The following is a 27,792-nucleotide window of genomic DNA, read 5'->3' as shown; positions in this document are numbered from 1 at the left end:
GGAAACTTTTAGGTATGAGGTACTCTTCCAAGCTAAGATGGACAACAATTTTTTGGATGGGGAAAATATCTGGCTTGTTTGTATGTCTGTCTTAAACATGTCATGTTTTAAGATAATAGCTAAAAGTGTTGAGTTTTTAGATTTTGTCATAGTATTTTATTTAAGGGGCTTTGTTTCTTTTATGAGGTGTTCTGTTGGGTTTTTATTCCCTGTAGGTGTGTATATCGGAAGATTCATTTTTTATAAATATTCCAAACCAGGGAAGTTCCTTTGTAAAACATTTGGCCACTGGAATATACTTTGATTGCTTGTTAATTTACTCTCAGTTCTGCCTTTTCAAAATATACTTGTGACTGCAGGATATATTTCTGAAAGTGGAGAACAGTCATCTGTATTTTCAGATGGTAGCAACCATTTTTCACAGTTGACATATTCAGTCCAGCCAATGGATATGTCAGGAATCTCATCTCATGGATTTGATGTCAGATTCTCTCTTGTTCATCCGTAGCAAATATCAGTTAATACATGTAGTCAATAAAAATATATTGGAAGAAGATTTCAAAAGATGTCAGAACAAATGAATAGTCAGGGAATCCTGCCTTTTGTGGTCTTCTACTGTGAGAAATAATTTCTTTTATTGCAGTGCAAATAGAAAGTAAAATACGTGTTTAAGTTCTATTTGTGGTTACCAGTGTCAGTCCACATAGGTCATTGAAGTTGTATAGAGTAAACACAAACAGAATTTGGTCCAATATTTTTTATAAATGATGTGTTGATCACCCTTTCAAAATTTACAAAAATGCAGAAAAACGTCCCCCATCCCAAAGTCAGTAGCCACCAGCGTTCTGCTGTACTTATTGGTTTTTGTAATCTTTCCAAAGCATTACCAAGAGCAATCATCTGAGGGTGAAACTGCCTTCAGTAGGAGCTTCTTGGCCCTCACTGTAGGGGCACTAAGGAAGAGGTGTGCCCTGACTCAGTAGTTCCCCAGCCCACAAACCCTTTCTTTTTTTGAGCCAGGAAACTCTTTTCATCAGGACTCATATGTTTGATTGATACTCTCATCATTTCATCTTTTGCTCTTTTAATGGTGATTCTATTTGGTTTTTTTTTTACTGTCCCCATTTAACAGGGGCCAAAACACAAGAGGACCCTGAGCATACAGGGGAGCCCGCCCTGGAGGCTCCAGGTGAGATTAAGTCCTTGGGCCACTATGCAGGAAGTTCAGTTGCTCATGAAGAATCAAAGACTCATAGAATGGTTGGGGTTGGAAGGGCCCTTAAAGATCATCTTGTTCCAACCCCCCTGCCATGGGCAGGGACACCTTCCTCTAGATGAGATTGCTCAAAGCCCCATCCAGCATGGCCTTGAACTCTCTCTCAATTTGAAGCTGTTACCCCTTGTCCTATGATTACATGCCTTTGTAAAAAGTCCTTCTCTGGCCCTCCTGCAGTCCCCCCTTATGTACTGGAAGGTGCTGTAAGGTCTCCCTGGAGCCTTCTCTTCTCCAGGCTGAACAGACACAACTCTCTCAGCCTGTCTTCATGGAAGGGGTGTTCCAGCCTTCAGATCATCTTTGTGTACCTCTTCTGGACTTGCTTCAACAGCTCTGCATCCTTCTCATCTTGAGGGCCCAGATTTCGATGCAGTATTCCATATGAGCTCTTAGAAGAGTAGAGTAGAAGGAAGAATCTCCTTCCTCAGCCTGCTGGACACACTGCTTCTGATGCAGCCCAGATGTGGTTGGGCTGTCAGCACACGTTGCCAAGTCATGTCGACCTTTTCATCAAGCAACATCCCCCACGTCCTTCTCCTCGGGCCTGCTTTCAATCCATTCTCTGCCCAGTCTGTATGTGTGACCTAAGTGCAGGACATTGCAATTTGCCTTGTACTCCATAAGGTTGGCATGGGCCCACCTCTCAAGTCTGCCAAGGTCCCTCTGAATGACAGCCCTTCCTGCCAGCATGTGGACCATACCACACAGCTTGCTGTCAGCAAACTTGCTGAGGACATGCTCAGTCCCTCTGTCCATGTTGCTGACAGAGATGTTAAACAGCACTGTTTGTTGATCCCTGAGGAATTTCAAGGAGTTGCCCAAGTCTTTTGTACGTAGCTGAAGTGACATTCTCTCTTCAGACTTGTCCTTCTGATCTCTAGCAGGACTCAAAAATTCACACACAAAAATTCAGACTTACAAGTGTTCCCATGTTAAATATAAGATAATGTAAAATATCTTCTGGAAAAGACAGTGCTATCTCACCTTGTTATCATGGTCCTCTCACTGTTCAGTCCAGTTCATTGGAAAGACCTTAATTTATGCTGCATTATGGATGTGCTCTAAAGAGACACTGTGCTTTTCAGGTTCACTGAAATGTTCTGCAACTGGCTTTTCAAAACTGGCTTGAATATTCACAGTGCTGCAGCTGGTGCAAGAAGTATGGTCCTTTACAGCTCAAGGTCAATAGGTGGGAAAACGCTTTGTGTTTTACAGTTCTTCCCTATGGAAGTTCTGCAGTTGGGCTCAGAGAAGTGGCAGCATTTCTGTTTCCTTCAGTTGAAATGTCAGGGCTGGAGTTCTTTGCTATTGCACGCTTTATGTCAAATCTAAATTCACAGGAGGCAAATTAAAACTAGCTCACGTGTTTTCCTCAGCATCCCTGAGCCTGGACTGGCCGGGCCATGAGTTCACCACTGCTTCTTCCCATCAGTGCTTCCCCCTACGGATCTGGCAGACAGAGAAGAGTCAGAGCAGTGCCGGCAGCCGAGCTGAGACAGAGAGAGCCCGAGAGGCCAGGGCAGGTCAGGGATCAGTCAGCGATGTGTGTGTGCAATTGGGGCTCACTGGGAGCCCAGCACAGCGTGAGCCCGAGGCGCTGCTGTGCTGCTGTCCTGGTGTCCCTTCCTGCCCTTACACACTCCCTGGTGAGACTGGTGTTGTTCCCCTGCCTCCAGAGCTATGGCACTGCCTTCATGTGTCAAGAAAACTGAAGGAAATAGTTATGAGCAATAACATTTCTCTCTTCTTTTCAAAGATATGAGCATATAAGGTAAACTTCATCCAGGAACTTTTCAATGGATTTGTGCATATTATATGTTATAAATCATCTCAGAAACAAAACTTATAACAGAAATAATAGTTGAAAACCAATTTTTTTTCCCATTAGAGACTTAACAAATTCTTTGTAAGAGAGATATAAATAACTTTCTTTCTGTCTTTCAGAGACAAAGCAATGTCACAATCACGTGTAAATTCATTGTACTGTCTTCCATCAAGTACTGTCAGATTTTGACAGATGATTTGTCTGTTGTGTTTGGGTAAATTGGGTTACCCACACCACAGATCTTGATGCTTTCATTTTATTGTGCTTGCTTGTCTGTGCTTTTCCCCCACTTTGTCTTTTTCTTTAATATTAACAATCAAAAACCGGAGCAATGTTGAGGCTGAGGGGCTGGGGCTGGGGGAGAGAGCAGCAGGGAGTTCTCGTTGAATAGCTGAGGAAATTAAATTCAGAGACATATTCCTCACAGACTCTGAAGCCAACAAATTGTAAAGACCTTCTGATAAGATCAGATTAAGAGATATAAACCATGAAGGTATATGCATTTACATTATCTGACTTTTGGAGTTGAATTTAAAGCTAGCTTGGCTCTTACAACCTTTGAAGAGCTGTAACATTTTTTACAAAAGATCAGAAGGTGTTAAAAGGATGACAATGTTTATGTAAGCAACACCAAAAACCTCAGGGTGGTTTCTCCTAAGAAGGAAAAGTTAGGGGACTGTCAGTTGAGACTGGGGAGAACACACTGAAGCCTGTCCGGATGCTCCATTTTATGATGTAATTGAGTGTATGTAGCTTCAACGTGAACTGGTCATGCCACAATTCTGCTGAAATTATCTGCTGTTTGGGAACTTTGTCAAACCTATTCATGGATATAGGGAGTTGTCAAACCAAATGTGCTGGCTGGATGGCTTAATGACCATTTTAGAATTTTATAACGTTGGCACTTATGCAGGCTAAGATTATAAAAGTAATTAAATTGTATGTTTGGATCGTGTGCAGATTGCTTATGGGAATTGGGAAGCAATTTCCTCCTGCTCCTTACAAGGTGCTTAGACCAGAAACGTAGAAACATAACTGAGAAAAGCAGTTTTGGGCCAAAAGCTTGTCAGTTAGTTCCTTGGGTGTTTGCAGCCCAGCAGCTCTCTTGGGAAGAAATAGCCTTGCTCTGGCACCTGGGGCAGCATTTCCCATCTTAGGAGATATTTATTTAATTTCAAAGATTTAGATCCTGCAGAAAAAAACCTTATTCTTTTTCCCTCATTTTTATTAACTTCTTTCCTATTTTTTTCTTTCATGGGACAGATGGGATCTTCCCTGAGTAATCGGTTCACAGCCCTGGCTGCAGCAGAACGCCCTGGGCATTCTTTTCATCTTTCTCCACCTCAGGTGTAGTCAGAGTACTAAACTAAATGAATAAATCAGCTTCCCTGATGTGTCAAATCCTGTGTTCCTAATGTCTCATTAAACAATTTCTAGCTGCCAGAATCAAGCAGCTTCCAAAACAGATTGATTCTGCAAAAAGGAGTTATAGTACAGTCTGTCAGGTTGGGATTTTTCTTCTTTTTTTCTTCTCTCTGGGTGATTTCCATTTTTATTTGATGCTTTCAGATGCTGTGTGTGTAGGGGGTTTTTGTTGTTCTTTTTGCTTTAGGTATTTTCTCATGTAGTAATTATCTTGTTTCAGAGTTTGAACATACATCATAAATACAGATAATCATGTGTGTTAGCGTTTATTGATTTTGAAAGTTTGCAAGCTGTTTGACAGTTATAATCTTTAAAAAACCTAGGCAATTATGTATTTACCTCAGTAGTTGTTCTTTAGTTGGCTCTTAGCAAAAATGCTCTGCTAATGGTTTTCACATACTTGCTTGAAAGTACCAGCGAGTGGAGCCCCCCACTGACTCTCTCTCTTCTTATTTGCATCGTATGTAGAGCCTGGGTTTCAGCTTTAAAATTATTTGCTCTTGTTCTTTTATTTCCAGATGGACCAAAACAGTTCGTCTTTTTTAACCAAAATGAATAATTGAAACTTCATTCATTATTTGCTTTCAAAGATGTTTATACCCCTTTCCTGAAAGCCATTCACCCATACATATTTCATATCATTATGCTTTATTTTCTTACTTCTTCTGGAATCACAGATTAAATTATAAATACCACAGTCAAATATAAAGATATTTAAACTGGTTACTTAGATGAGCCTCGACCTGTATCTGGCTCTCACCAGCATTTTCTATGACCTTGATCAAGTCAATCATTGATCAAGTCAGACCACTGGCTGGAGAAAAAAACCGAACATCCTCTAAAGCCTGCAAAACTCAACTCCCCTATTTTTAAAAAATCATTTGTCAGACAGAACTCAACTGAAGTGCAAACTGTTATGAATAGTCATTATGTAAAATTATTATGAGAGTGTTTATTTTAAAATGTTCAACTTGGTGACCTTTTATGATGGCCATTAGGACCAGTGACTAAGGTGATGGTAAACCAGAGAGCCTTTTGAAATTGTTTGCAGTCACTCCTCCTGGTTTTTAAGGGTTTTAAAATAACACTGGTCCTTAGGTACATGTCCAGACCTACATGTTCAGATTTCTTCTTTTCTTCTCCAAATAAAATTTTGGGGAAATCTAGTTTTATATGTTGCAATATGATAATGATACTCTCATCTGAATTTTCAAATTTCTTTGAGTACAAATTCATTTCATAATCTATTTTGAGTATGTAGCCAAGTTAGTGAAATCACACTGGAAGGCATTTCTGTTCTTCGAAAGTGGCATTATTTAATTTGAAATTGAATTTTAGCCTCAGTTTGGTGTCAGAAATTAATTTGCAGAACAAATGTAACCAGACCTATGTCTAAACACTGCTAAACTGTTTTCTCAGCCAGTCACTAATTAAAATTTTTATTCCTCATTTGATGAGTAATCATTTAAAGTAGTTAGTATAATTGGATTTTACTTTATTTTTAAATATATATATATGATTATATATATTTATATACAGAATACAAATTTGTGCCTGTACTTATGAAAATAGAATGATGATTTATCCTGTTTATAAATTTGTGATCTGAATAAAAATATTTTAGGTGAAAAGGACACCACAATAATGAAATATCCTTCTCAGAAGAAAAGGGCATACAATTGAGGTTTTACTTACTGTAATGTCACTATGCATGTGACCTTCAAAGATACTATGTATACTATTCCTATTTGTTCATTCTTCAAGGTCTCTGGGATGCATTTTATATGAGATGGGCTGTATGAACCATGCATTTCCTGGACAGAATTTTTTATCTGTTGTGTTAAAAATTGTGGAAGGTGAAACACCTTCTCTTCCTGATAGATATCCAAGCAAACTGAATGCTGTGCTATGCAGGTATGTTATTTTCTTGTTTAGCAGGTTTTAGTAAGTTTGAACAACTGCTTAATAACTCCTTTTGGTTTTTAATGTTTCAGCATGTTAAGTAAGAATCCTTCATTGAGACCAGCAGCATCAGAGATCCTAAAATCCCCTTATATTGATGAACAACTCAAGGTATGTAAGAAAAAGCAGTAGCTGTACACTTGCCATTTGAGAATGTATTTTGCAAAGGCAAAATGGAGGCAGGGAAAACATGTTGAGGAAAAAACAATTTGATAGCTGTTCATGGGAACATTAATCTAAGGGACTTTCAGAACTGTGGTACAAATATGACTGAGGAATGAAGCCCTCATCACTTGACATGCTGAATGTATCCGCTCTTAAGTGTTATGAGCAATAAGAAAAACAGACATTTATGCATAACAAATGTAGATCACTTGGGCCTGCATGTATATATCTCTAAACTGTTCTGGTTAGTCATAGTTTTAGTGAAAACCATTGTCTTTTGCTCTTTTTGCCCAGGCTTCAGTGCCTGTATTATTCTGCTTTCTAAGAAGGGGGGGAAGGAAACGGCTCGGGCAGTTTTTATATTAGGATGGTATTGGGTAATAGCTGAAGATTCTGGATAATTTTATCATCAAGTCTTGATACCCCTTCTGTTTTACTTCCTTGCAGAAAATACAGTACAAGTTCACAAATGTGACTGTGAAAGACAAGGCACTTAACTGGTGGAAAGAAACTGCTCCCATTTTTGGTGCTATGTAAGTATTTTTAACAGTTTTATGGGCAGTAGTATATGAAATTACAGTGTTGCCAAATAATGTCATTAACACTTGTGTCAATCTCATAGTGCTTTATATTCAGACAAACCTATTCCCCAGAAATACAAAAGAGCAGCCATATTAGAGAGATGCATAATTAAGATTTAGGGAGTAAAAAAGATTTGCTGATGTAATTTTTTTATTATGTGACTGTGTAAATTGCACATGCATGTGCAGTATATGTTTATGTTAATTCAGTGTACAAATCATGACCTTTGTCTTAAAATTTTGGAGGCTTAAGCTGTCATTTTAGTTTATAGTGCTGCTGTCATTTATAGTTTATAGCCATCATCATTTATAGTGCTGCTGTTTCTGTACCTACTAAAAATTGAATGTGAAAGCTATGTTTCCTAAATGACACCAAACTAAAAGCATATACACTTAAGCTTGTACACTTAAACTGATATTCATCTAATACCTCTGTAGGATACTGTTATTTTTATCTTGTAACTACAGTGAGAAATCAAGAGTAGTGGTGTTTCTTGACTCTTACATCAGCAGTGTCTTCACACATGAGCTCTCTCTTAGGCACTAAATATATATTAAATTAATTAATTGCATTAAATTACAATGCTGCAATGTTTAAAGCAAATTCCAGCATGGACATTTTAACTTTACCTTTGTAAATTAGCTCTGCAGTTTCATGGGCAACTCGCCCTCCCCTTTGCTCCCCATCCGTGACTTTTCTGTACAGGTTTTGTTCTGTTAGGAGCTAGCAAGCACAAAACCAGAAGTTTGTGATCCTGTGAGGAAGCAATGAACATACCTGTTTCTTGATTCCTCTAAATAAATAGCTCTCTGAAATTTGTTTTGAGTTATTAGGTAACAGCAATAAAGATTAAAACAATCCAGAACTGGCAGTGCCTTTGAGGCAATAGGACTTTTACCTTTGTGTTTTGTGACCTCTGCTCTCATACACGACCGGCAGTTTTGCAGCTGTGATCACTTTGCAGATGCTGCCAATTCTGCTGCTTGCAAGCATCCCTTCAGGAGAGGTCACCACCTTCAGCTTTTCCAAACAAAGTGTAGTTTGCTGTCAGTGGTAGGAAGAAAGCAGAGTACAGACAGTTGAATTCTGCATAGCAAAGTCTTTTGTACACAATTTTATCCAATTTAACTGCTGGTGGTGTATCTGTAGGCTCTCATCTCTGCAAATTGTGTTTTGGGTTTCTACTTGTCATTTTTGTCCTTGGTGTCCCTTGTCGACAGATGAGTCTCTGTCTTTTTGTGAGACCAAAGTTTTCCATTTTGGTATGAATAGGTACCTTTAGTATAAATACTTTGTTGAACTTTGCAAGCCTGGATGTAAAATGAAACAATATATATATATATTCAAGTTAATTCAGTTAACTTTGAGAGGATTCCTTCCTTTTCAAATTAAATAGTTAACTACAGAGATGCTCCTTAGAGATATACTGTGAATAGTTTTGGGGCACTGAAATCTTTTCCAGATACTATGCCAACTCTATCTGAATTATATTCAGTATTTTATGCTTGTTGAAACACAGAGTATGAGAATCTTCAAGAAGATTTTAATTCTTGCCTTTATCTTGTGGGCACAAGATTTCAGATCTATATGTGCCAAAACCATTGCATCTGCTTTGGGGAAGCAGTATTGTTACCTGCAGAATATATATCCAGACTTCAAATATCCCCATGCTTCTAGAACAGACTGATTAAACCACTTTGTATTTTTTGTAAAATATGTACTGTATTCTATACCTGATCCATTGTCATTAGCTTGAATGTATTGAGTCTCATCGCCTTCCAAATGGACATAATTTTCTGACAGAGCTAGCATGTGGGAAGGACATTTATGTATATCCCAGAATCTGTAAGTATGCTTTTTCAAAAGCGAGTCTGTAGTCTCTGAGAGGAAGAGCAAGTAGTTCTAACTACAAACATCATGCTCTTATACTATTGTTAGAAGGAAATAGAAGGTCTGCTTCCATGCAGAGGTTCGGAGTTCCTATAAATTGTGAAGCAATGCATGGCAATTTATCTTGAGGTTTTAAAATTCAGGACATCAATTAGAGAAAAAAAATCCTAGGAGAAGCTTTACTGTAACTTATCCTCACTTGTGCTACAGTGCGATTATTTTTGCCCGAGTGTTTGAAATATGCAAGAAGCCATAATCTTATCATGACTCTCATTGTACTTCTGAGAACATTAGCTGCCTGTACTTGTAAGCAAAATGTCAGATAATTTCTGCTATCCCAGATCTAAAGAGGTAGGCAAAATGAACTAAAAATACCTGAAAAATGGCAGAGAGGAAAAAGGGGAGGAGAAAAAAATTAAACATAGTGAATTCCCCACATCTGTTGTAATGCAGCAATACTCTAGTCTCAGTGAGTGTACAAACAATTGTTACGGTGTTCTCCTCAACCATTGTTACTTTATATTTACTTTTTTCTCACCAGGAATTCTTTTTGCCATGTAAAGCAAAAAGGTTGAGTCTAGTTTCTTCTAGTAAAGGCCTCTGATGGCTTACTTTAATCTATTCTCATTCCAGTAATAAATTTTAAATATTTAAGTAAGTATAAGGCTGTACAAGTTCAGTTTCAACTTGAATGAAAAATTGCTTTTTTTCCCATGAGATTCTTTTAATTTAAATTAGAGTTTTTTACAGCAGACAAGAAATATGTCTACATTATTCATACTTGAAGAGTTAGTTCCATTCTTATAATTGAACTCTTCTTGTCTTCATCCTTAATCTTTCATATTTCACACTAATATTCATATCTTTGCACTATTTGAAAAACATAATGAAATCATCTCTGCTCATTTATTAAAATCCCGATTTCAAAATGATAGTCCAGAAGCAGTGTTAAAATTTGTATGGTTACAAGCTGGGGCTCTGAGATTATCAAAAGTGAATTTATCTCATAAGAGCAAAAAAGTAATTTGAAATGAATAGTTGGTATAATGAATATGTATTGTGTAAGTGAAATGTGACTGCCAAGACATTTCAAACTATGGTTTAATTTTTAATTACTGTAGTATGTGAGATAAAAATCTGAGATTAGTGTCCTTTTTCTGATAAAGGGCTACTAATATTGCTCTCCTCTGTTGATAAATACAGCTGAAATACATAAGTCAGTAATTCATGCTCAGCTTTCAGAGATCGTCTATGGAGACCATTTTACCTGTGGACTGTTATTATTGATTAGGACCAGAAATTCAAGGGGACAACATGATAATTATATCGGTCATTAAAGACACATGAATATTCTCTTGTGTTCTAGACAGCTTGAAGCAATCAATGTGAAATGTACAAGCAGTATTATGGCTCTCATTTAAAGACTGCCTTTGTACTTGGAATATGCCCAATAATGAAGCCTGACAGGGTAAATATTTCACTGCACTTCAGTATTTATTCTTTTAAGGAGATGAATCTACCTTTTTCCATCCTCACCTGAAATGATTCACGTTCTTCATACATCCAAGTTTAAATATTTCAATTTAAAAAAGGCATTTGCTTTCCAAACTAAAGTCTATTTAGTCTGCTATAGTTCCAGAGGCTTTCTAATTATTCCATTTGAAATGTCACTGTGTTTCAATATCCCGTCAAAATACTGAATATTTACATTTTTACATGAAGATAGGTTTGCTTGCATTCAATTTCAGGCAGAAGAAAGTTCATTTGCAAACTCTGCAGGAACTTTCTGAAGTACAGAAAATGACACCGCGGGAACGAATGCGGCTGAGGAAGTTAAATGCTGCAGATGAGAAAGCAAAGAAGTTGAAGTAAGTTGTGCCTTAACCATGCAATTTTCCCCACCCAATAGTCTAATGAGAGAGTTAGAATTTTCAAGGTAGAAATAAAAATAAAACGGGACTTCAGCTACTCAAAGTCAATGAGGATTTTGGATGACAATAAATCGCACAAATTATTTATGTAGGAAAAAAATTAGAACATTAGCCCAAAACTGGTGCTTTGAGTACCATGTTTCTGGTTAAATAAGTATATGAGAGATTTTCAGATGTGTTACAATAGGAGCCTTTTTTTGAATGACTGGTTACGTTAAGAATTGCACAGTCTGAGGAGTCGGACGTTTAGTTACAATCCAGCTTTTGTTAATTGTTTTGGCCTCAGAGGTTTTAGAAGTTAATAGCTCAGAGGATAGATAGTCTTGTCAAAGGATCAAAAAGGGGTAATGGATTTGTTGTAAAGGCTTTATGATTTATGGGTTTTTTTATTAAGTGAGACATAATAAAATTTTTGGAAGAGATTGGGTACAGTTTCTGATGGAATCTGAGAAACAACTGAAAGGCTTTGTTTGGGTTTTTTAATAAAAACCGGAATATACTGTTTTGATGACACATTTGAAGGAAAAAGCTAAGACCTTCATGTCCTTTTGGAAAATAAGTCTGAAGAGCACTTGTGTCTGACTGGCATTGCTACATAAATTTATTCTCATTTAAGAAAACAAACCCCTCCTTGAACTGAAACCACTGTATAGAAAGTATTAAATTTAACACCTCTTCTGCATGGTGCTTTCAGTAATATGGTAGGCCAATTCTTGTACTAATATGAAATTTATAAATAGGAAGTCTGTCTCTTTCACTTTTTAAAAATGAATGGAGATTAAGAAATAATACTACTTGCAGGATGGTTCTAGTTTGGTTTTCATTTTCATTGCCTTGCATTTTGATGTTTTCTGTTGAGATTTTCACGTTTTCTCTTTCCCACAAAACCAAAATGAAATATATTTGTTTTTTAATATGAAGGCAATATTAATATTCAGACCTTATTCTCAGTCATGAATCTTTAAAATGGATTTACATTGAGCTCTAGATCATTGTCAACTGACTGGCTGAAAGTTTTGGAAACAATGCAAAAACGGTACCTTCTCAGACAGGAGATCTGCTTCCAGCAGTGCAAATCTAGAGATGGATGGAAGGGGAATATAGTAATGGAAGCTGGAAAAAGTGCTTAATATAGCACCCCTCTTAAGTGGTTCCACGCAGAAAACCATAGTTAACAACTATGGTCCCCCAGAGGAAGAGTTCATAGAACACAAATGTTGCATGCCTATCTACAGCTGAAAGGTCCCTGCACTACATGGTGGAATAAAGCCCAAAGTATTTAAGATCTTTGGAAGAAATAGAAAAGACTGGGACTAATAATTTACTATTTCTTAATTATGTTATGCAAGTTGTGAAAGTAAAATATAATAGTGTTTGGAAATAAGGTCGGAAATCTCTTTTTGTGTTCATTAAAACCTGACTAGATGCCATGAATATTTGGCAACATGAAAATCTCAGTACAGAATTTGATTTTCCACATCTGCTTTTAGAAGGTCCCTTTGTGCACGCCCTGATATCACATTCTAAATACAAGTGTTCTGTATTTACAGGCGGCTGGCAGAAGAAAAATATCAAGAAAATATCAAAAGAATGCAAGAATTCAGGTCCCATAATTTTCAGCAGCTGAATGTCAATGTCCTACACGTAAGTATGGGCTGTTGTTTTGGAGGTCTCATTTATGTGTACCCCCAGCGTATAACACTTTTCTGTTTCCCACATGGTTTCTTTAGCACTAGAGGCACAGGCCTGTAGTGAGACTAATAATTGGGAAGTGCATCAAAGTCTGGACTGCTTAGCTGAACCTCTTGCTCCATGATGAGGCAAAGTACATTCAGTTATTCACATAGGGTTCCACAAGCTCTCTGTTCATTGCAGTTTTATTTTCTTAAGTTACCCTTTCTTAATTTAACCTTAAGTTACCCTTTCTTAAATCTGAAGCTGCTCTCTGAAATGTTTTTACTGACTATATGACATTGAAGTTCAAAACACATTTCTTTTCAAGATGTTTAGAATTGTAATCCTTTAAACACTCTAATTTGGCATGGCTGTGGGTTCCTTTCATTTGGTTAAGAATGTTAATGCTTCAACCGGTGTTTTAGTAAGAATGAAGGCTTAGAATGACTCCTAGAATAAATTGTCCTATGCTTTTAAGCTATCTGCAGCAGAAGATGAGCCAGTTCAATTCTAGCACCAATTCTAGGGTCAGTTTGGAAATAGTTGGTGAATGCATCACAGAAACAGTTTTTTATGTGCTTTGTATTCTATCTTTTCTTTTGCATATCCTCTGGTTTCCATTTCCCACTGTGTCTAGAAAAAAAAAGTTAAACCTGCTTCTGCTTATGACTGAGTCACTACTGATCATTTACAAAAATGTTAGAATTTTATTTTAGTATTTGCTTAATACAAATCCCAGGAATTGCATAGATCAGGGCAACCATTGTGTTGTGATCCTGCTGAAAGCTCCATTCCTGTTTCTCCATGCTGCTTTGTCATTTGACTAAGGAATTTGATGAGCAGACTTCAAAACCCCTCATTCATTCTCAGCCAGCCACTACATGCGACTGTGTGTCCGCAGGACATGATGAACCAAGTGGAAACGAGACAAGTGAACTTGGCATGTCTGAACTTACAGGCCACGGTGAGAATTCAAAATCTGATGTTGAAATGAAAATTCCTATCAAGAAAGAAAGATTCGTCCCTTGTAGTTAATATGTGGTAGGGAAACTGCAGTTTAAAAAGTGGTCAGATTTGTAAAGTTGTCAAAAAATGGGGAAGAGAGAAGGAAATTAATCTGGGTGGATGTATGCACAGCTGATGTACAGCAAGGTTATGGGGCAGGAGGTCTGTGTTCCCAAAGTTCGAGTGACCGGTGAGCAGAGATAGTGGTGAATGAATGTACTTCCTCCAAATGAGATACTGAATTAGAAGGAAATAGCTTAAACTTTACACACATGAAATGACTAGCGTTAGAAAAGCATTTCCTAACTTACTTCTCCAGGGAAAAAAGGAGTACAAGAATTCAAAGTATTTGCACCTTCGGTACCCTTCGATGCCATTATCTTTAACAATGAGAGAAGCCAATGAAAACTCTTTAAACTCTGCTTATCTACATTGTCCTCAAATACTTAGCTGCTGTCTAAAGAATATGAAGTACTATATAACATGTATTTTTCTGATACAGACAAAAAAATAGTCAGGCTTTTTGAAAAAGTGGAAACCTTGTGTTTAATGAGGAGAATATTTTTAAGATCAGATTTATATGTTTTTTCCTACAATGTTCTGGAGTACTGTCTTGCTCTTAAATATTTAAAAATCATTGTGCAAGCACTATTATGGTGAAAGATTTTAAATCAGATTTGAATCTTGCAAGTATGCATGAATACACTTTAAAGTAGGAAGACTACTTTTCTCTAATAACAATGCCTTTTAGTGTTGGTTTACATACATCTGTGAAAGTACAGGTCATTAAATAATAGGCATCAGAATCAGTTTGCTTGTGGTGGGTTTTTTTAATAGCAAATGGTGCTTTTTTCCTTCAATGTACCCTCATTTGTGTCTGTGTGGTTGGCTTGCTGTTTCACAGTATGAGGAGAGATGACCTGTGTAGGAGAGAACCCAGCTGCTAAAAATACATCCTGGGGGGAGGTTGGGGAAACGTGCAAGGGAGGACTGAGAGAAAGCAGTAAACATGGGTGAGAGATGGACTTGGAGAAGCATACAAAGACTCCTAGATAGAAACAGAACAACATGCTTGGAAGGAAAGAAATGAATTTTTCTGCCTTTAGAGGTCATTAAGCTGTTAGACTATGACAGGAATGAGATGCATTTATATCTGTGATGAAAAAGTTGGGTCAGTCCATTGTACAAAACTGAATGCATGTTTAATTGCTTGTGCCAGAGTCTCTGACGGAGAAGTGGTGAGTTCATGACAAAAAGGAGTTATGGATAGGCAAGAGAAATTACATAGTTTCTCTTCTTTTCTTTGTGAATACCTTGTTATTCCTAAAGCTGATGTCAAAGCTGTTACTTACTCTATTCAGTATTCATGCTCTTCTTTTCCTTAAGCATTTCAGTGCAACCATGCATATCCTACATGTCTAATTATTAAGTTATTAATTTCACCTTTGTATTTGAAAATGTAGAAACTGTTCCAGCTATTGATTTTCCAACAGAATTTTGTTCTTGATCAATGGCTATACAATAATAAAAGAAAAAATACTGGAAGCAAGGCTATAAAATGGTTTTAGCAATTGTCTTACATGTTAATGAATCTTGCTGACCCTGATTATGTTAGCAGAAGAAGTAAGCCTGTAAAAACAAGACTAACAAACTCCCTACTTACAACTAATAACTAAAAACTGTTTAGAAAAGAGATAAAAGGCAGGAGCAACTTTTAAGTTACTTCGTGGCAGACCTGAAAAATGCTCTCAAGAAAAGCTGGTGAGGAACAGCTAGGGATAGTATCCCAGACCCAGCAGGTATAGAGGAAAGGTGAGAGTATCTGTGGCTCATAACCTGCAGTCCTTATAAAAATTGCAGCATGAGCTGAATTGAAGAGCAGGGCTTGGAATATTGAAAGACCAAGCTATTAAAGGATTAAGGAAAGGAATAGAGAATAAAACACCTTGCGCTCCTCTTTCAGTGAAAGTTATTTAAAGCGTTATGAATCACAGTTTTACGTCATTGTGGAAGGTGCCAGATACAAAGCTCAAGGTTTAGCTTTAGTAAGTAGTTTTGAATACTGTGGCATCTTGATTCAGTTTTAGTAGTGGTAGTTACATTCAATTGAAAGTTGGGAAAAATAAGGCAGTTTACTTAGATAAACAAAACCCACTATGACAGTTTGGGGTTTTGGACTCAACAGTGGACAAGTTTTAGCAATGACAAAAGGATTCAGCTGCTACAGACTTCCCAGAGAAGTTTAAGCTTCTCTCCATGTTTATGTGTTCAGCAATGATATTCTGAACATTGTTTTATTGTAACTAGCAACCCTGTGCACTTGAGAGACATTTGAAAGAGTCCTTTGAAATCACCTGACCAATTTGTTACAGCTGACCAATTTGTTAGTCTTCAAGCACATTTATTTTCTGGAATATGAAAGATGTGATTGGACCCTGTGGTTTTGATGTGGAGATGAATTCATTGTACTACAGAAAAGCTTCCTCAAGATTGTTTACAGCTGGTACAAGTTCTTGAGAACATAAAGAAATTACCTGATTCTTATTCCTAAAGAGAAATGCTTCAGGCAATGTAAATACTGTTTTTTTAAACAAAATTTTTAACAAAATTTTTAGTTTTTCAACACCATGTTCTTTATTATGCCATCCAGCAATACTGTGCAAATTTATTCTTCTCTAAAGAGGCTAAGAATGCTGATGAGTCCTGTTGGACTGATGATTTTTAAATCTGACTGCACTTGCAAAGCTGCACCAGCTTTGGTGCACCTTGAGCATCTGTTGCCTTTCTGCCTGTTCACTTCTGGGATTTCAGGCACGTGTTCTGCAGCATCCTTTATGCCTCAGGAGGACATAAAGAACTTGAGGAGAGGGGAAATCAAAGAAACATGAACTTTTGCAGACAGAAATCACTTTGAAATTTTTCTTCTCTTTTGTTACTTCAGCATGAGAAGAAGGGGATCCAGTTTTAACCTGTGAGTGGGCAGCAGTGAAAAATTATGTGAATAGCAAGTCATGATATTTTTGTTTTAATAAGCTAAGAGAGGAAGCTGTGCATGTAACACACGTAATGTCTCTGTAGAGACATTATCTTGGCTCCTGTTGGTGCTCTGCTAGAGAGAATGCACTGTCCCCCAATCCCACCACTTTCCCATCGTTTGCTTCTATTCCATGGAAAGAGTACAAGCTTCAATCTGACTACTACGTCTAGACTGTACTGCCAGAGACATCTACTCATACTGTTCTTTTCCTAAAGAATTTGACCTGTTTTATGCATTCTGTAAATTTCCCCAGCTTCTCTGTGTAGAAAGCTGCTGCTTGGCCAAATACTGCAGTCTTTATGAACCTTCTGATTTCTGGCTTAGATTTACTGCTGGCTGTTTCATGCCAGAATTTTTAAGATGCATTGCCTTATTGCCTTGCAGCTTAAGTATTTCTCTCCTCCTGTGCATAAACCTCTACATGACACTTCTATATTGTTCATTCATTTTAACTGTGGTCACTTGTAGCATACCTGGACCTTCCGTCCTTATTCTTTCCGTATGGTGCTTCCTAGCTCTTACCTCAGAATTTTTAATAGATTATTTTGGTTTTAATGCTCTTAAGTTTTGAACTCACAACTCTGTTCTTTGAGTTTTCTCCTTTTCCATTATTCCACTTCTCAGTCATCTAGTGTTTGTTCTTATATTATCCTGGTTCTGACACTTTGTCTCTCTAGCTGGCATGCATGCTAGATCAAAGGATTCCTTTGTTTTGGCTATTACTTTTCTTCATACTGCAGATCTTCAGAGAGATGGGCATGGTTTACATTACTTGCAATAGTGAAGTTTTAAAAATGTGCTTTAAACTTCTATTTCTCTGAAGTTGCTATAATAAATTTCTTAACAGTTTTTCATCTTTAATCACACTGTCTAAATTAAACAAATATTCCCCTTATATGTAAAAAGACAGACAATGGAGTGGCTAAGAAAGAGCTAGAAAAAAATTACTTCTATGATTACTATTAGCCATATTAAGTAAGTAACTGAAGTATGTTGAGTGTATCATTGGAACAGTAAATGTTCTTACTGTATTGTTTCAGCTAGTTAGACCACTAATGTGTTCCTTAGAATACTAAACCTTTGTAAATAGAAGCAAATGAAAAATGTTTTTGCTTATTTGCAAGTCTTTTATGCAATAGCTTTAATCTGCATTAAATTTTTAGATTGGTTAATTGGAAACAAAACTTAAATTATATTTTGATAATGAGATATTTATGAAAGATATTTTATAATTGTGTTTAATATTTGTTGAAAAATGGTTATATCTCCACCTTATGTGTCCAGGAGTTTATGAAATTGTCATCATACAAATAATTTAATGCTATAGTGGACAGAGCAGTTAAGAATATATTGTACTACTGGGAACAATTTTGGTTTACTGTAGATATCTTTGTGTCTCTTCCATCTCCAGTTTCTCCAAGTACAAGCAAGAGACAAAAGAGCTGAAATAAGATTTGTATAGAGATAGTACACAGAAGCACTGAGCCACTGTCAGTGTTAAATGCAAATATTTGTGTGTGTGTTGAACATATATATATGTATATATCTGTACACTTAATTTGTTTTCAAGGAGCACCATAAAATGGAATAGTAATGATTGACATTAGGAATAGCTAATGATTAATAACTGAATTCCCTTTATATTTTGATTTGGATGTTTTGTTTTCTGCTTCATTTCTCCAGTTCATTTTATTGCTTAATTATTTCTGAATGTTAAAAAGCAAGTTATTTTGCAAGTCATGGCAATGACACAGGAATGCAAAATGTGTCAGGATAAACTTGAACCTATATTTCCTGTTCTTGCTGAGGGCTACCTATGAAATAAATTATTAATTTTCTCTTGCTATCATCAAAAAGAAAAGCCACCTAGCAATAAATTGCTTAACATCACACAGCCACACCCCCCCACCCCCACCCCCCCACTGTCTCTTGACCAATTTTTTATAGAAGCTATCTCCATTTGGACTAGGAAAGATAGGCCAATGTACATTTTTTCTGGAGATTATTGTGTTTTCAGTGCATATACTTATATTTCAATAGTGGTTTTGTGAAAATACTGGTGAGGCAAATTATATTGCAGAGCTGGCAACCAGAGGTCAGTTCATGTAATAGGAAAAAACCAACAAAGCTGTGAAAAAGAACTCTGCATATTAAACTGCTAATTTCCATTAATGATAATGACTGCAGCTGGAATAAAATCATTCTTTTTATAAAACATAAGCAAAAATTACCAACAAGATAATAGGACCATCCATGACCTTCCACCCAGCCTTGGTGTTACAGATGAATGTGATCAGTGTCTTCCTCTGCCAATTAGAACGAAGCAGTTCCATCTGGGCAGGTTCATTACATGTTTAATGTTTAATGATGTGGCCTCCTTCTAAAAAGCTACTGGAACCATCACAAAAGTAATGCATTGCTTCCTAATACAGAATTATAGGTCATCTTTGTCTTCTAATTTACCTGATTGAGAGCTTGTAGTCCACTTTTCTGATTCAAAAAGAATAACCAGAGAAGCAGATACCCCCTTTTCCAGGGAACTGGATATTGGCATTTGAAGATGCAGAAGGTCATCTTTGCCCTAGATTTTCACTGATGGACCACCTGAGCTTTTCTGTGTATGCTAGGTAATGGCAGATCTCTCACTGCGTCACATTAATTGTTTGAGTGCAGGTAGTTTCACCTTGGTTGCAATGTCTTCTAATGAAGCCAGATTGTACACCACAGCTCCTCTCAATTCTTTGTATGACTTGATACCTTTTGACTTGCCTAGGTTTGTAGAGATATTTAATAAATTAGGGAACACTACTTAGGGGGACTTACTGTAAAGAATCCTGAGAAATCTGTATCAGACCATGCGTTGTACCCACCTATGTGGGAAAGTAGTGTGGAATATCTGAAATTTCTTAGTTTACCAGACAGAAAATCCTCTAGGTAGAGGAGCTCAATCTTTGCAGCTGAAAATAGCATGAAGAGCAAGGCATAATCCTGTTATACAACAGTAATAGCTAAAGGTTCAGGGTTTCTGATTCAATTTCTACAGTAGAACTTGCCTTGAAATTGGCTACAGAATCATAAGCTGTATCTAGCTTCTAGATAGTTCAGTGCAATTACAGATGCAACAAAAACTAGCCTTTCCTTACTATCATTGTTGATCCTTCTGGTTTGAATCAGTGTTTACATTTGAAAGATACTGGGTACAAAGCTATCTGCACTACCAAAAGCCCAGACCTTTTACAGAAGCCACAAGGAGTGTTAAATTCAACAAGCTACACTCTAACAGGCATGAAAACTTAAAGCCATGCACTGGCATTCGTGGCTAAAAATGCCACTTTATATTCATATCAATTTCACAGCTGATGAGACATGGTAAACAAGGGTGAAGAGGATTTACTTTTTTTAAAAGGTATTCAAGAAATTGTATATGTATCTATATTTTTAAGGGCTTGTCCTCATTGTACCACTTCGTTGCCTGGAATGAAAGAAAGCCAAAGCAAAACAACACTGAACATAAGGGGCACTAATAAAATATTATGTTCTGCATTTTTGGATTGCCAGCTGGGGCTTCCCTTGTGTTCACATCCATTTTTGTAAGAGTCCCAGCTCTGCATAAATTGCTATTGCAGTTAATAGATGTATTTGTGTGTGGGAAGGGATCAAGTTAAAAGAGGAGAATAGCTTCAGTTAAATACTTGTGGTATTTAAAATCTTTGTACAGAAAAATAATGTAACAATTTATTGCCATATGAATAATATTGTATGATCTCTCTGATCTGTATTATATTGCTTTGTATTTCAGTATACTGCAAAGATTATAACTTGTTAAATTCCTTAGCTTAATATCTTGCAAAACATTACACCTGGCAAACCCCTGATTTCACTACAGTTTCAAAATAGTGAAGTATGTTACAGTAATTGTGTACATTATTCCTGTGTCTCCATGGCTAATTTTAAGTTATGGATATATTGTTTGACTTTCAAGTGGGCAAAGTTCAGTTGGCCCTCAAACAGGAAATGTTCACTCATTGTAAAATAATGGGATTTTTTTCTAGCCTGTTATTTTTACAAGCTTGGTTGAAGGATTTTCAAGGTAGTTTTGTAGATCTTGGAAGGTTAAAAACCTGTAATATTTCCGAGCACATCTTTAAGCATCTGTGCACACACCCCTTTGTTTTGGTGCCTGTAAAATGGCACTTAATCATACTGATGGGTAACTGAGTAACACTCCAAAAGATGACCGTACAAGTGATCATGCTGCTCAAAGGCTTTAAGGAAAGTCAAGTCTTCTTTTGTTTTTCAGTCTGGTAAATCAAAATAAAGCAGAAGAGTATTTATAATAAGTGGCATTAAGCACTTTTCTGCATTATTCTTGTTACATTATCCTTTGTAATCAGGAAATCTTGTCTCAATTAAGCAGACAGCATTGCTGTGAGTACTGCTGTGTTTACCCATTGGTCTCCTCTTTCATGTGGTTACCGTACTTCCAGGATCATAAGGCGTATTGCCTGACTTCCTGCCATGATAGTGTGGGATGCTTGTGGCGAGAAACTCGCTTGTTTAGTTCTAGCATTTGCAGTTACCAGTCCTACACTTGTCCTTGGAAGATAGGGTGACAAACTCCTGAGACTCTCACAGGATCTGAGGGTGTAGCATGCTCCTCTGACCTCCTCATCTGTCTCTTGTTTTCTTTGCTCGGTTTCACACTGAGCCCAACTTGTCCCAGATTCAGTTAAAAGAATACTAAATCTGATTTATTCTAGCAAAAGCAAGATTTAATGAAGTTTGCAAGTTTTAGCCAGAAAGTGGAAAATTAATTAATTTTTTTTTTTTTTTAAATCATTGACTAAAGCATTATTATTGTTCTTAAGTTCTTCCCTAGAAGTATTGCCTTTGGAGAGCAGGAGTTGAATTCTAGCCATAACCTCCTCAGGAAATCTTTTCCAAATCTATCTACTCTTCAACATGCCTAGCTACTAAAATCTTTTCATAGCTTCACAAAAATTCATAGCTTACTTCTTACAAGAAGTCTTGCTCTTGCAGATTCACAGAGGGAAGCTTGCAGAATGAAGTCTTTGCACAGCAGTTATGTAAAAAAACCCAAACACGTTCAAAGTGTGGGGAGAGCAAATTATGTTACTGTATAGCTCCTACTTTTTTCCTAACCTATTTTTCATACTGGTTTAGTTTGGCATTGATAAAGAGAACCTATCTCAAAATTCACCTTGATCAATGACTACAGTTAAAATTATTCTGGCCAACTCTGTTTAAAAATGGCACAGGAATTCCCTTTACTCTTTCTAAGGCATTATGTTAAAAAACATTTATGAAACACTCTGTGAATTTAGCAATTAGAAGCAAATGCACTGAGATAAGTCAAAATTTATACTGATTGTATAAGTCAAAAAAATACTGCATGCTGGATTCTATAGCAGATACTTTCAGATAATATCAGTGTTTTAAATCTTCCTTAGAAAGACGTTAGTTTTTATTCCAAGTTGTCCTACGTGCAGAGCAACCTAGCTTTACACCGCACGTTAGACACAAGGTTAAATTGATGTAAATAAAGATGCACCAGGCTTTTGCTTGCAAACAAAGCATCAGTGAACAGGATGGTGTTGAAGATCATTTTATAAGGACTCCCAGTCCAGCCCCAGCTGCAGTTTTATGGCTTACTTATCAAACTAGAGAGCATTTCTGGGGAGCTGAAACAAGTCATATGGTGTTGTAAGAAGCTGGAGGCAATTCCAAGTGAGGAAGAATTTTCTCAGAAAAAAGATGTAAATGCTGAGTTAGTTTGCAGATTCTACCAGTGCATGTGACTGTCAGACAACTAGGTGGAGGGAATGAGAAGGTGACAGCAATGAAGATCTTGGTCGAATTCTCCTGCTATGTTTTCTGCTTCACAGAGCAAAGTGTGCCCCTGTAATCTTGTAAATATGTGCTTTCACAAGTTCATTTCATCTAGGTGTTTAAGGGCTCAATAGCTTTTTTCTTGGTTGCAATCATTAGCTTGTTGTTATTACTTTTTCAACATATAACTTATATTACTACTTATACCCAAATTAAATGCATGTTACATGTTAGCTACATCCAGACTCTTGTGTGCACAACTGCTTGCACCAAGTTTGGATATGAGCCATTCCCATTTGTTTTCTTCTCCTTCTGTAACTTCTAGTTGTGAAAATGCCCCCAGCTTAAGTCTTAAAAATGGCTTTCTTGAACCAAATCTCAGGGAGAAGGAAGTGAGTCTCTTAAGGGGCAGATTTTGTGTTAACACATGGACTTTTTCCCTCCAACACTGTTGTCATACTGAAAGGGAAACTGTCATAAGGTCAGTATCTGCCAGATTCAGGAGGAAATCTGAGTTTTTATTGGAAAGTATACTTTGACTGATAAAAAAAGTTTAACTCAGGGAGTAAAGTAGTTCTAAGTTGATGACATAAGGTCACTTTTCCTTCAATTTATGTCTCTTGGTCTGCTCATGCTGGAAGCAGTGCAAATAGTAGGGCAACTTCTACAATAATAAGGACTCTTTATGCATAAAGGGAATGGCTTCCAAAACTCACTAAGTGCTCCCTGTTATTGACTACATCACTGTGTTGTTCTTTCTCTTCATTCACTCATCATTACTAAAAAGATTTCTGAATATTTGGAAGATTTTTAGATTTGCTGAACTTTAAACCATGTTTGAAACGCAGCATGGCTTCATCGTCACTGCCTACCAGAGCTCCAATTTCTGCATGCATGACAACTAGGAAAACAGAAGAAAAGACAACAAATTATTCAGAAAACCAGGGAAAAATGTGGTTAAAGTGTTCCTCGTTACTGTTCAGTTTTGTTAACCACTCCTTTTAAGAACTTCTTTTTTCCTCTCTTGCTTTGTCTCTGTACTTATTGATAAAATACCAGGAGATGGAAGGTTTAAGGAAAAAAACCCTGTGTCCTTCAAATAAAACATTTCTCTTGGAAATTTCATTTTGGTTTAAAAAAAGATAATTTTTCCTTGGAAAAACACTTTGAAACTTGCTGCTTTCTTTCTAACATCAAGTAGTAGGTGATTCCCATATGGCCACTCTGATTTACATCCTCTGTATCTCTTTTTCTAGCCTTTTCACAATAGGTAATTCTTCACTCAGTGACACTCACAAATTAATTGAAGCTTTTTTCTTTTTTTGAAAAGCAAAGAGGAGAATTATAAAGTATTAACATTTAAATTCGGTTATATATCCAGTTCTCATATAGAAGAACTCATTTTACTTTATGTCTAAGCTGCACATAGTCCTTTCGTGCTTATCCAGACGGATTGTACAGAACTTTCATGGGCACAAAAGTCCTGTACATCCCCTAGTTGATTTCTTAAATGTATGTTCTAAGAGTCTGTTTCAGCCTAGTTTAGAAGAGATGGACAAAAGATTCCACTGACTTTCTGAACAATGAATCTTCAGAGCTTGAAAATGCATGTATCATCTATACCTGACCAAAGGATGGTGATTCTCTTTGACTGAAACTTTTAAAGTTGAAGGGTTTTGTCTTGCACAGGGGAAAAAAAAACCAACTCAACCCCCCAAACCAATCTGAGTGGTCTTAGATTACAATAAAGGAGTTATTTTATTTTTTCTAACCATATGAGTATTGTCCTGAGCTGCAGAGGGACAAGAGCCCTTGGTCTCCTTTGCGGTAGAATTTCTTATTCAGGATGATGTAGCTCAGGGAAACATATCTCCGTGTTTCAAACTTCTCTCCTACTGAGAGTGCTTCAGCTCTTTATGTTTTCTACCTTGAAGGCAGAAATTCCTTTCTGTTTCATCCCTCTGTGATAACTGATGAACAATTCTGAAGAGAGCTGCCCAGCCCTGTGCACCAGCTCCTTTTGCCAGCTCCTAAGTTTCTACTTAGCTTGTTTAGTGTGTATATTAAATATGTGCACACACATAAATAGATCTGGGGTGATTCTAAACTGTTTGTGAGGAATCGCATAGCCACAGCATTATAAAATAATTTAGGGCGGAATGAACCTCTGGCAGTCTAGTCCAATCCCCTGCTCAAAGACATTCTTTTCAGATCAGGTTATTCAGGGATGTCTGATCAAGTTTTGAACACCTCCAAGGGTTGATTGAGCTACTGCAGCTTCTTTAAGCTCTGTTCCAGTATTTGATCACACTCTTTTTTTTTTCATTGTGTCAAATTAGAATTTATGATGTTCCAGATGATGTTTGTTGTCTCTTGTCCTATCACTACCCACCTCTGTGAAGAGACTGGTTCCATCTTCCTTTTATCCTCTGGTCAGATAGTCATAGACAGCAGTAAGGTTTCCCCTTTACCTTCCCTTCTCAGGGCTGAAGGGACCCTGCTCTCACAGCCCCTTCTTGCACCCAGGTGCTCCAGTGCTGTGCCTTGCCTGGGTGCCACTGTGGCATTTGCTCCAGTAGGTAACTCCTGCTCATGTGGGCTCGAAGTGGTATTTGCTGATGTATTTCCACAGAAAAGAAAGGATCAGGGGCACCTTTGTGTTGCTGATGGGGTCCTGCCAGTGGGTTGTCTTGCAGCCCAGTGCAGCACAGGAGAAAGCGGAGGAATGATTTTTCCCTGCTCTTGCCTCAGCTCCCAGGAGGGCTCATGTACAAAGCCTTGCAAGGGGGGCAGTGCAAATGTCTTTGTCCTGGCCCTCTCTCTCACTTTGCTGAGTTCTCTGTGTCAGTCTGTGGTAGCAGAGATGTGGCAGCACCACTTTCTGGTGTCCTGGTTTACGTCACCATGTTAGGAGTCCATTATGTCTCATGAGAGTGAGTCAGAGCAGTTCAGCGATTTGCTCCTCACTTTCCTGTGTGCGGTACTGTGCAGACAGAGGAGTGTAACTACATGAAACTGTAGCAATTTTTTCCTTAAGATGGGAATGTGGCAGCTGAGAAAACCTGCCTTTTTCCAGAGATGTAATGAAGCCTTTGGATCCAAAAAGTACAATAGTCCTTAAGAGTCAAGTGTGATTCTGTTACTGTGAATACAAATGGTGAAAATTTACATATGTTACACCATTCTGTTTTCTGTTTTCTTTCTTTTACTCCTTTTTTTTTTTTTTTTTTTTTTTATAAAAGTGGCCTTACTTATTGTCTTCTGCATGCTCTGGAATGTGGGAATACTACATCAATGCAACCATGGCAAGTATGACTTTGAGGCACAAGGAAATTAAAGATATTTATCAAAAGTATTTTCATCTCTTTGGAGAAAATTGTTATTGCTGAGTTCCCATGCTACCTGAAACAAGCTCTTGGTGGATTTAAGCAAAATATTACAAGTATCACATTCCTCTGTTTTCTGTTTAGCTTGTCTTCTTGGGAAATAACTATGCTTTTATGATTTTTTTAGATAATGGGTTTTTACCCTTCAATCCACTATTAGCATCATGTTATTATTTAGAAAGAGATCTAAAGAGGAATGTTTTTATTCAAAGCTTGTTTTCTTTTGAATATCTCATAACAAGTATCAAGTGTCTCAATGCTATACCTAAGCCATTTAGTAATACCAAAACAACAGCTGAGTTTGTTCTGAATTCAATGCTTTGTAAGCAAATAAAAGGTATTGTGACTGGCCTTGGTGCAATACACACAGCTGGATAAAGCACAACGTGCTTTTAGAGACCAGCTGACAGATATGGGGATGTGAGGGAGCAGAAGCAGCTGTAGAGACCTTTCCTTGTGCTCCCTATGGAGAATATAAGTATGCTGTATCAGAGATGTTCAGCTGGATGCTAGTCCAGCTGTCAAAAGAGAGACAGGATCCCCTGGGTTCCACAGCAGCAGCTTTATTTCCTCTTTCAACACAATAGACTTGGCATTGCCCTCATTAGCACCACTTCTTTACCCAAGTACCTGCCAGGCACAAATAGGCTTAATATCTATTTTATTTGTTAGAACAAAGAACAGGGTCAAGGTCCTACCACTGGAGTCCATGTTAGGCTTTGCAGTGGTCAAACAGCCTAGCCCAAAGACAAACATTTTTATTAAAAATACTTCTCTGAAAGCACAAATCAAAGAATTTTCTTCTGTGCTACATTACTAAGTGTGGAACTTCACCAGTAATGTTCAGAAACGGGGGCAGTAACCAGCCTTTTGTCACCTGGTTTGTGGAAATTGGAGGTGTATATGAAAATCACATGGAATCATGGGAAAACTCAGGTAGCAAATACCCTAGAGGATGGACTGCCAACATGGACATGGAAGTTTATGGGGCCTGAACTCCCCTGACAGTGCCTGCCCTGGGCTGAAAATACCAACTCGCTCAAGCTATCTGCACTTGGACTTTACCAGGCCAGCAGAGGTTCAGCTTGCCATGTTGATTTATGGTATCTGCAGTGCCAAATCCACCTTATCTATTTTTGAAATTCGTCTGATCCTGGGTCTCAGCTCAATAAGCTGTTCTGTACTCACATAATTCTGCAGAGAACCAGAGATGTCTTGTGCATCTGTAATACATGGAGGACTGGGAGTTGAGTCTACTTTGGTAGGACTCAAAGAATTGTTATATGGAAACAGTTTAAATAAATGTGTAGATGTTTTGAAGACTCCTTCTTTAAAGATACTAGTCATACAACCAAAATGTTTTAAGAGCTTGTATTAGGTAAATCCCAAATTTCCATCCACTGGAAATGCTGTCTTCTTTCAGAAATGCCACTTGGAATAGTTTCTGAATTGGGACCAGTAAACTTGGGTAGCCTGGAACACCTCTAGCATCTGAACTAGCATTTCAAATTAGATTACTAAACTTGGATTAACTGGCTGTCTATGAACAGCTGTCAAACCAATTTCACAAATGATGAAGTGAATAATTCCAACAAGGATGCAAAAGCTGGCATGGAAGTAGGATACAGCCACTGCCAGCCTCTCTGTATAGTTCAGGGGCATCACCAGTTTTGTATGGTCGTGGGCTGCTCACAAAGTATAGAGCTTACAGTAGCCAGAGCAGACATTTTGAAGTTAAAATTATGGGTAAAAAGACTGATTTTGATACCTTGTTTGGTTGGAAA

The 27,792-nt window shown here is 37.4% G+C and overlaps 1 protein-coding gene across 2 annotated transcripts in view; it reads left to right on the top strand.

Moving 5' to 3' along the window:
- Positions 1–27,792, top strand: part of NEK11 (NIMA related kinase 11) — an 84,177-nt gene that overhangs the window by 28,169 nt on the left and 28,216 nt on the right. The window contains exons 6-11 of one of the 2 annotated variants that reach the window (XM_048300657.1): positions 6,291–6,440; positions 6,521–6,599; positions 7,101–7,186; positions 10,874–10,993; positions 12,607–12,700; positions 13,559–13,694. In XM_048300657.1, the coding sequence (XP_048156614.1) occupies positions 6,291–6,440; positions 6,521–6,599; positions 7,101–7,186; positions 10,874–10,993; positions 12,607–12,700; positions 13,559–13,694 (665 nt within the window). The remainder of the gene's footprint in view (positions 1–6,290; positions 6,441–6,520; positions 6,600–7,100; positions 7,187–10,873; positions 10,994–12,606; positions 12,701–13,558; positions 13,695–27,792) is intronic. The other variant, XM_048300665.1, reaches the window with a different exon arrangement.

This window comes from Corvus hawaiiensis, chromosome 1 (assembly GCF_020740725.1).
Source record: "Corvus hawaiiensis isolate bCorHaw1 chromosome 1, bCorHaw1.pri.cur, whole genome shotgun sequence".
Lineage (NCBI taxonomy): Eukaryota > Metazoa > Chordata > Aves > Passeriformes > Corvidae > Corvus > Corvus hawaiiensis.
Note: the sequence above shows the minus strand (reverse complement) of the source record. Positions and strands in the feature narration are given on the sequence as shown.